The 10,328-nt window shown below is 43.1% G+C and overlaps 1 protein-coding gene across 1 annotated transcript; it reads left to right on the top strand.

The window, feature by feature from the left end:
- The first annotated feature begins 257 nt into the window (after positions 1–257).
- myo5c (myosin VC) lies at positions 258–10,200 on the top strand. Its single transcript, XM_029522046.1, has 40 exons — positions 258–374; positions 721–831; positions 938–1,109; positions 1,203–1,347; positions 1,431–1,587; positions 1,698–1,841; positions 1,940–2,025; positions 2,190–2,293; positions 2,383–2,489; positions 2,585–2,850; positions 2,934–3,015; positions 3,100–3,240; positions 3,327–3,449; positions 3,571–3,654; positions 3,806–3,937; positions 4,052–4,149; positions 4,267–4,353; positions 4,439–4,549; positions 4,636–4,848; positions 4,950–5,115; positions 5,213–5,359; positions 5,438–5,602; positions 5,707–5,800; positions 5,901–5,964; positions 6,062–6,336; positions 6,434–6,497; positions 6,590–6,670; positions 6,785–6,965; positions 7,067–7,160; positions 7,245–7,308; positions 7,393–7,561; positions 7,659–7,743; positions 7,821–7,919; positions 8,077–8,231; positions 8,517–8,606; positions 8,710–8,860; positions 8,938–9,223; positions 9,305–9,479; positions 9,559–9,639; positions 9,723–10,200. Exons 1-40 carry the CDS (start codon positions 348–350, stop codon positions 9,873–9,875), a joined length of 5,229 nt encoding a protein of 1,742 aa, XP_029377906.1. The 5' UTR covers positions 258–347; the 3' UTR covers positions 9,876–10,200.
- The last annotated feature ends 128 nt before the right edge of the window (positions 10,201–10,328 follow it).

Here is a 10,328-nt window from a genome sequence, read left to right as displayed (position 1 = left end):
ACTGGTCCTCAGCTGAACCCCGAATGTCCAACCGATCAGGCTCAGTAATAGGAGGAGCAAACAAGCCTCAGGACAGTCAACCCTTTCAGATTAATTCTAGGATCAGACACCTACCTGCTGCATAAAATGTGTAACACAAAGCTGTATACTAAATGAAAAGGTAATGAAAAAACTTTATTTTGAAAATGTCGACCAGAAAAGAATTGTAGTTATGTGTAACTTGACTGGTGGTTTTTGCATAGTTGTGAGTTGTAGGAGGAAATTCGTTGGTAACCTGGTAAATTCAGTGATACAACAGGTGTTAGACAAACACAGAGACAATGGATTTCTGTTGATAATGAATAAACATGGCTTTGTTGGAACTGTACACCAAGGTAAGGTAAAAGCTATGATGTTATTCCATTAGGCAGGACTTTTCCTTATTTACTTACTGAAACATATGGAAACTTTGTCGTTGTCTGGACAAGGTGCTGGGATGTAGAGGAAGCTGTGTCCACAGGAATTCAAAGTCAGAACACGCTTTGCTTTTGTTTAACTTTAATGTAAATGTTTGACATTATATGCTATTAAAATGTAAATCAAGCAATTAACACTAAGGGAAGAAAATTTTCATAGTTTACCCAGTTATTTTTTTTTTTTCTTGCTCTCTTCCTTAGATTCAGGGCTGTATGGTGCTTTAATCGTTTCCTAAACTGTTACCTTTGAAATCCTCCCTCTCAGTACAACAGGGTGTGGATCCCAGATCCAGAGCATGTGTGGAAATCAGCTGAGATTCTGAGAGATTTTCAGTTGGGGGACAATCTTCTTGAATTGCTGCTTGAAGATGGCACAGTGAGTAAAATGTGACTGAAGTCATCATGTGCAACTGTAGTGTGTTTTATGAGGGTCAGCAGCAACGGCTGACCTGATTCCTTTACATAACCTGTGACTGTGAAAGGAGCACGGCCACCCTGTTGACCCATCAAAACCACAACTCCCGCCGCTTCGCAACCCAGATATCCTGGTCGGGGAGAATGACCTGACGGCTCTCAGTTACCTGCACGAACCTGCAGTTCTGCACAATCTCAAAGTGCGATTTGTGGAGTCCAGAATCATCTACACCTACTGCGGTACGGTTTCACTGAAATATATCCGAGCAATGAGGGGTAGGCTGCTGGCTGTCTGCGCTTTTAGCTCAAACTGTGCTGTTTCCTCATTTTCAGGTATTATATTGGTGGCTGTAAATCCCTACAAACAGCTCCCTCTCTATGGAGATGCAATCATTCATGCCTACTCAGGCCAAAACATGGGGGACATGGACCCCCATATATTTGCAGTGGCAGAAGAGGCTTACAAACAGATGGCCAGGTAAACTAAATCAAGCCTCCTACAGTCACATAGTAGAAACACAGCGCGCTTATGCCAGTGCATTACACCCTTGTCTTTCTCAGAAACCACAAGAACCAGTCTATTATCGTCAGTGGAGAATCTGGAGCTGGTAAAACAGTGTCTGCTAGATATGCTATGAGGTACTTTGCTGTTGTAAGCAAATCCGGCAGCAAGACTCGGGTTGAAGACAAAGTCCTGGCATCCAATCCAGTAACAGAGGCATGAGTCCTTCTCTTCTTTCTTTGAGCTTCCATTTAAAGAGCACATTGCTAAATTCAGATAACTAAAAATACCTGATAGTTGAGATTTGAAAGGCGTTTTTGTCTCAGGCAATAGGAAATGCAAAGACCACCAGGAATGACAACAGCAGCCGATTTGGGAAATACACAGAGATCGGCTTTGACAGGAGGTACCGGATCATCGGCGCCAACATGAGGACCTACCTCTTAGAGAAATCCAGAGTAGTGTTTCAGGTACATGAGATGAGGACATCACCGAGTGTTATTTTTCTTTCACCTGCTTGTAATAATGACTTTTTTATTTTTTTTTCCTTTTGATTTGCTTCACTCAGGCAGACAATGAGCGAAACTATCACATCTTCTACCAGTTGTGTTCCTGTGCTCACCTGCCAGAGTTCACGAGCCTAAAACTGTGTAGGTGGCTGTAGGTAGCATTTGCCGGACATGTTTGAGATGGAGCTTTTACTGCTTTATTGCTGAGGCGTTTAATCACTGATTCAGAGCGGACAGTCTTACAGTTGTACATGCATTTGCTGTGGAATGATTTTATTCTAAGTAGTTATTATTTTTTTCTGCAGTGAGTGCAGATCAGTTCCAGTATACCTGCACTGGAGGGGACACCACCATTGAAGGTATAGATGACAAGAAAGACATGGAAGAGACTCGCCGAACCTTCTCACTTCTGGGTAAGGAGTACTTAAGCAGTCGGCCTGTAACTTGTTTTTAACGTGCCCTTCTGTGTTAGCTTTACCCCCCTCTCTATCTGGGTCTCCAGGGTTGAAGGAAGATTTTCAGGCAGATGTGTTCAGAGTGTTGGCAGCCATCTTGCACTTGGGGAACGTGGAGATCAGAAACTCAGGAGAGGACAAATCATCAGTTAGTGTGAGTCATAACTCCGCAAGTGTTAAATAACTTTCTTGTAGTGTGTTCAAACATTAACCAGGTTCAATACAAAGCTTTATTTTTATATGTCACAGCCCAGCGACCCGCACCTGGCAGTCTTCTGTGAGTTGCTGGGTGTGAGCTCGGAGGGGCTGGTGCGCTGGCTGTGCCATCGGAGAATTGTTCTGGTGGCTGAGACCGTGGTGAAGCCGGTGCCCAAGGAGCGTGCAGTAAATGCCAGAGATGCCCTCGCCAAGCAGATCTACTCCCATCTATTCGACTGTGTTATTAACAAGATAAATACAGCATTACAGGTCCCTGGAAAGCAACATGCTTTCATAGGTGTCCTGGACATTTATGGGTAATGCAGAGCACAATTTAAAAAAGGTTTTAAACTACTTCTGTTGAGGTTTTTGACATGAATTTGCTGTTCTGCGTCCTCAGCTTTGAAACATTTGAAATCAACAGTTTTGAACAGTTTTGCATCAACTATGCAAACGAAAAGCTCCAGCAGCAGTTTAACTTGGTACGCAACGCCATCGGCCAAAATCCATGCAACACGCTTCACACACCCCTCAGGGGTTTAACCTGATGCGTTTTGTCTCTTCAGCATGTGTTCAAGCTGGAGCAAGAGGAGTACATGAAAGAGGACATCCCATGGACACTGATAGATTTCTATGACAACCAGCCTGTCATTGACCTAATCGAAGCAAAGATGGGCATCCTTGACTTGCTTGATGAAGAATGTTTGGTAAGATTAGAGGGGCATGATTTGGACTTTGAACATTTTCTTTTTTTTCCCCCAGTTTTAAACAACTGTCTCTGTCTATTGTATAGTTTCCACAGGGCACTGACAAAAGCTGGCTGCAAAAGCTGTACAACTACCTCGACACCAGTTCTCTGTTTGAAAAGCCCAGGCTGTCAAATGAGGCTTTTGTGATTCAGCACTTTGCAGACAAGGTGTAGTCTGATGACCCTTACCTGCTTAATAGCGCACAATAAATGAGCTGAACTACTATCCACAGGCCGTGCTTTTAAATCCCTGGCTGATGTCTTTTTAAAAAACTGTTTCCCTGAACAGGTGGAGTATCAGTGCAGAGGTTTCCTTGAGAAGAACAGAGACACCCTCTATGAAGAACTGGTGGAAATTATGAGAGTCAGTAAGGTATTCAAAGGCCCAGTTTTGTTTTGCTTGTTAAGGTTTTATACAATACTTTGCTCACAAAGGCAATGTTGTCCTCATTATTTTAAGACTGTTCCACGCGGCATTGTTTTTCTCACTGTAACATATTTCTCCTGCTTGTGACTGTTATCAGTTTCCTTTCCTGGATAACTTTTTCCATGAGGAGGAGAAAAAGACTGGGACCAGTAAAGGCGTCAAAGTGAGGCCTGCCAGGCCCGGGGTGAAACCAGCCAATAAACAGCTGAGAACCTCTGTGGGAGAAAAGGTGAAATGAAATGTTTCCTCTGTCCCTGCTCCCTGGGGATTAGTGAGGCTCCAGTCCTGTATTTCAGCTTAATGTGAGTTTTACATTTATTCTTTTTAATGAACTCAAATGTAGTTTCGCAGCTCCCTGTCTTTACTGATGGAAACGCTGAATGCAACCACCCCACACTATGTGCGTTGCATAAAGCCGAACGACGAAAAGCTCCCATTTGAGTGAGTACAAATGACGCTGTGAGGGAAACAGTCCCCTCAGTTTGTTTAAATGCTTTGCTGAATTATTTGCATATGTTTGTATTTTTGGATTAAGTGAGTGTGTTTTTGGCTTTTCAGATATGATTCCAGGAGGGTGGTGCAGCAGCTGCGAGCCTGTGGAGTCCTTGAAACCATTCGTATCAGTGCACAGAGCTACCCGTCCAGGTGATTCTCTTATTGTGTGAATCAGTCCGCCACGTCACAATATTCACATTCTGTGTGTAATGGTGAAAGTGCTGCTTGTTTGCAGGTGGACATACATTGAGTTCTACAGCCGGTACAGTATCCTAATGTCACATCAGGAGGCAGACAGCACTGACAAGAAACAGACCTGCAAGAATGTGCTGCAGCGGTTGATTCAGGTTCGTCACTTTAAAGTTAAAACTCTGCATTGAGGTACAGTGTTGACGTGTTCTATTTCACACTACATAACGGCGTGTTCTCTAGGATCCCCAATCAGTTTAAGTTTGGTCGGACAAAGATCTTCTTTCGAGCTGGTCAGGTAGCTTATCTGGAGAAGCTGCGCCTGGACCGACTGCGAGGAGCCTGTGTAACCATCCAGAAACACGTCCGGGGGTGGAGCCGGAGGAGGAAGTACCTGCAGATTAGAGAGGCGGCCATCGTCCTCCAACAGTACATCCGTGGAAAGAGAACAGTCCGGTCAGTCTGGCATTAAATAACAATGGTGGTTATCTGCATCCTTTCTCATATCAACCAGGATTTTCACAATATACCTCATTGTTTTCTTTGTATACCTCCAGTAAAACAGTGAGTGCTGAAACACTGAAGCGGGGCTGGGCAGCTGTGGTGATCCAGAGACACTGGAGAGGTTACTGCATGAGACAGATCTACCAGATAATTACTCTGGCTGCCGTCACCATCCAGGCTTTCACACGAGGATGGATAGCCCGTAAACGGTACAAGATGGTGAGCATCTTTAGTGATTACCGGAATCATTTATAATGATGAAAGTGTAAGATGTCATCACATGAGATTTCATGCCCATCTTTTCTTTACCTGTCAGATGATGAAAGAGCACAAAGCCCTGGTTCTCCAGAAGTATGCCAGAGCGTGGCTGGCTCGACGGCGGTTTCAAACCATGCGTCGGCTGGTTCTTAATGTTCAGCTTTCGTACAGAGTGCAGCAGCTGAGGAAGAAGATCGAAGAGCAGGTGAAGACAGACACACAAAGATTGGCTGTGAATTTTATTCAGAAGAGATAACCTGAATGGATTCCTCGAACCTTACAGGGTAAGGAAAACCGTGGGTTGGTAGAAAGACTGACCAGCTTGGCCAACACGCACTCTCAGACCATGGACAGACTTCAGGGTGTGGAGGCACAGCTGGGAAAATCAGCCAGCCAGAAGGCTTCATTGGAAGCAAGAGAGAAGAAAGTGAAAGAAGACGCTTTTCTGGTAAGTTTGAAGTTCATGGCCAACTCTTTTTGTTCGCTGAGGAATCCAATGCTTTGCGCCCTTTAAAAAAAAAAAGTACAATTTCCTTCTCATTCTGGCTCTAGACGATTTCCCAGCTTCAAAAGGAAATTGAAGTACTAACACTTGAAAAGCAGAACTTGGGGAAAAGGTTTGAAACCTCCACAAAAGAAGCCAAAGGTAATCAGAGTAAAGATATCTAGGTTTGCTACTGATTTTACAATACTACTTAACTGGTCATTTTTATAACCAGTTTATGACCAGTGTTAAACACTTGCAGAGAGCTTTGATCAGATAACAAGGAATCTTCTGGATGAGAAAGAAAATGAAACAAGGCTTAGAAAGTAAGTAATGAAAATGTGGAATCTATTATGTTGGGGGGGGGGGGGCGGGTTTGCAGCTACTACGAATTTAAATTATTGATGAGCGTATCCTTGGCAGGATTGCAGAGAACAACACTGAGATCCAGAGACATGACCATGAGAAGGAGGTGCAAGCTCTGAAAGAGGAGATCAAGAGGCTGAAAGAGGAGAGAGTCACTTTACACAGAAAGCTAGAGGAGGGGGTGCAGGTCAACAGTGACCTGCAGGAGCAAGTCATCCAGCTCACCAAGCATGTGAAGGTCATTCCTGAGTTACGCAGAGATCTGAACAACCTGCAGAATCAGAGAAATAACATGGACCGCAAGATGAAGCACCAGTCAGAACAAGCAAGAGGCACGGACTTTTTAAATTTGAGTTTGTCTTAAAAGATGACACAACCTCATGTTAGTACACAGGTAAAGTAAGCCCTGAATTTTTTTTTTTTTTGCAGCCAAAATAAACGAGATTACAAGAAGGCTCCTTGGCGATGTTGTTGAAGAGGAAGTTCTTCAAGGGTAATCCAAATAATTACGCTTTTTTACTCCTCTCATATAGTTTATTGAACAGCCGGGTTAAAAGTTGGCTTTCACTCATTGTTTCTCTGAAGGCTAACTCCAGATGTCTCAGAAGAGATTGTTGAACTCGAAGATATCCTGGCAGCCTTTGAAGGCCTGCACAAAGCCACCAGGTCTGTGTTATTTTGGTTTCAACCATAACTGCACTTCCACATAATATCAGTTGTTGAAGTGTTTTATCTGCTCATGCTCAGCCTTGTTCAACCCTTTTCCACTTTTGATGGCAGAATACTGGAAAACCACCAGAGGGAGCACAGAGAAAGCTATGAGACCCAACTGCAAGGCTTGCAGTTAAAAATGGACTACCTTAAAAATGAGAACAGCAAACTGCAACATCTTTTCCAGGAGAAAAGTAGCGTCAATGACAATATTCGCCAAGAAGTGTCCAGACTCAGCAGTGAGAATTCAGTGCGTTGTTGGGTGATCGATTGATTTTGCATTTTATCTTTCAGAGATGAGATGCAGGGTGTGTCCTGATAGTGCTTTCCTCTCTTTGGTGTAATCTGCAGGTTATACCAGAGCTGAAACTTCAGGTTTCAGAGCTAAAAAGACAAAAGGAAGAGTTGGAGGTCCATGTAGAGGAGCAAAACCGAGAGTTAGCAGGTAGAACTGAATGTTACGTCTTCAAGAATTTCAGTACCCTTTTCTTCTTTCATCAGTATATCATTGGGTCTTTCATTTGTTCAGAAAAAACGGAGGAGATCACCAACATTCTTCAAAGGAAAATTGAGGAAGAGAGCATGCAGTGCAGGTGACAAACTCAGCCCAGAGCCTGTTCCTTGACTGAAGAGGGTTTGGTCATTTTGGAGTCCATCTGATTGTTGCTTCTTTCCAGACACTTTGAGGAGAAAGCTGAGGAGCTCGAGGAGCTGAAGAGGGAGCTTCAAGGCCAAGTAGAGGAGCTTGAAGAGGAGAATAATCACTTGACGAGGCAGAGCCTGATGCTGAGTGAAGCCAAGAGCAAACTGAGAGAGGAGACATCACGCTTAACTGCTGAGAACATGGTACATGTTGATATAAGAGGCTGTGAGGTTTTTTTTTTTTTAGAAACGTGTTTAATAACTTAAATAAAGACTGTCCTGGATTTTCTGTTTCTTCCAGGACTTTGAGGAACAGCTTGACCAGAAAGACAGATTAATAAAGAAACTCCAGACTCGTATAAGGAGCCTCGAGACGTCACAGAAAGGTAGTGTTTGACTTGTAGGTTTAGACTTGTCAAATAAATCTAAGTACACGTTGATGACTTCTTTGTGTCTCACGCAGCCAAGCAAACATCTTCACCTGCCATCCAAAAGGATTACCTCGGCATGTTGGAGTACAAGAGAGAGGACGAACCCAGGCTCATTCAGAACATCATTCTGGGTATTATTCTTCTCTGCTATCTATTACATTCGATTTGTGAGATTCTCCCAGTGCTGGTTTAAAGTGGAATCTGTGTATGTTTGAGCAGGACTAAGCAGAATAGAATAATTAATTGAAAACACGTCTTCCTTTTAAACATTTTACAATCTGTCCTCAGACCTCAAACCCAGGGGCGTCGTGGTCAACATGATCCCAGGCCTGCCAGCATACATCCTCTTCATGTGCGTTCGTCATGCTGACTACCTGAACGATGAAGACAAACTCATATCTCTCATGAATGCAATTATCAGTGCTATCAAAAAAGTCATCATGGTGAGGTCTGTTATAATTCTATTAGCGTTTATCTGCACTGTCGATCTGCTAAATGAAGATTAAATATTATAGAAAGGCTATTCCTCATCACCATATTTTAAGATTATAGAGTGAATTTGACTGGAGTTCAGTTTGCTCGAGTCACTTCATTCTGAGATATTGTTGATGCTGATGAATGATGAAATTTGAATAAAATCAATTCTTAATAAAATGAGAAAAAGTATACCACACTGAGTGGGTGAAAAGGAAGAAAAACAAAACCCACCTGGCACTGTTGTGTTTCAGAGTCATCACAAAGACTTTGAGTTGCTGTCCTTCTGGCTTTCAAACATGTATCAGCTGCTCAACTGTCTGAAGCAGTACAGCGGGGAGGAGGTGTGGATTCGCTTTATTTGGTTTGGTTCTTCTGTCTTACTCTGTTGTCTGCCAGTAGCATGTGTTTCCATTTCCATTTCTTTTATTTTGTTTTTCACTGTAGGAGTTCATGAAACCAAATACTCCTCGGCAGAAAAAGAATTGCCTGCAGAACTTTGATTTGTCTGAGCACAGACAGATTCTCAGCGACCTGGCCATCCACATCTACCACCAGTTCATAATGATTATGGAGAAGACCCTCACTCCTACGATTGGTATTTTTCACAGTCCCTTGGTCAATGCAAATTTTGATTGCGTTTCATAAGCACCTTAAAATGTTCTTAACTTACAGTACCTGGCATGTTGGAGCACGAGAGTTTGCAGGGGATTTCTTGCATGAAGCCGACGGGCTTCAGGAAGCGTTCCAACAGCATCTACGAGGACTCAGAGACCTACACCATCTCTTCCATTATTCAGCAGCTCAGTGTCTTCCACTCCACCATGATCCAGCACGGCATGGAGCAGAACCTCATCAAGCAGGCTTTCAAACAACTGTTCTTCCTGGTGGGTGCCACCACCCTCAACAACATCATGCTCCGCAAAGATATGTGTTCCTGCAGAAAGGGAATGCAAATCAGGTCTGTATTTGCTTTTGTGGCATTTGACATAAAATGTATATTAACAAAAAGTTCCGTTTCCTGATACGTTTGTTCTTTCAGGTGTAATATCAGTTACCTGGAGGAATGGCTGAAAGAGAAGGAACTACAAAGCTCCAATGCCATTGATACTTTGAGGCCATTGAGTCAGGCTGCCTGGCTGCTGCAAGTCAACAAGTCCACAGACGATGATGCCAAGCAGATCACTGACATGTGCACTGAGCTCAGCTCTGTCCAGGTGCTTTATTCAGTGACACGTCGTACACATGTTGATACCAAAAACTCAGTGATCACTGTCAAACCTTTTGTTTTTACAGATTGTCAAAATATTGAATTCCTACACACCCATTGATGATTTTGAGAAAAGGGTGACGTCATCATTTGTCCGAAAGGTTCAGGTGAGCCGCGTTATCTGGTTTGAGATTGTGACGCAATGGCGTTCATTGTCACTTCACTTAGTTTGCTGTGCCCTCATTTGCAGTCCTTACCCCAAGACCGTGAGGGGTCCACGCAACTGATGATGGACACAGATTATCGTTTCCAGGTCACGTTTCCTTTCTGCCCGTCCTCACAGGCTCTGGAGCTGCTGCAGGTCCCAAACAGCCTTCATCTGGGTTTTCTGACCAGGATTTGACACAGCCACACTCTGACCTTCATATGAGTGATTCATGGCCCAGAAACCTTTGGCTGCATGTTAGTATATAAATGTGTAAACTGTTTTAATAAACAATGTAGACCACACATTTAAAATGGCCCAGGGCCCAGGTTTAACACAGAGAGACTGAGGTCATGTCTCCCTCATGCAGAAAGATTGGCATGAAAAGTGATTTATCAATTATACTCCCGCTGCAAGAGTCGACTAATCATCAAAGTGATGATTGAACCGGAAATTACTTTGATAACTGATTGATTGTTTTACTTATTTCCCCCTTTCAGAAAATAAATTGGATGTATTTGGATTTTTAAGCCAAAACTTCATTTAACTGCATTTTCAACGTATCCTTCAGTGTGAATAAATGTGCGTCAGGGAGACAAGTGAATATTTTTCTCTTTCCCATGACCTTAAAATGAGTGGAATCTACACATT

Source organism: Echeneis naucrates, chromosome 16 (genome assembly GCF_900963305.1).
Source record: "Echeneis naucrates chromosome 16, fEcheNa1.1, whole genome shotgun sequence".
NCBI classification, from domain to species: Eukaryota; Metazoa; Chordata; class Actinopteri; order Carangiformes; family Echeneidae; genus Echeneis; species Echeneis naucrates.
The sequence above is the reverse complement of the archived record's forward strand: the minus strand, read 5'-3'. Positions and strand labels throughout refer to the sequence as shown.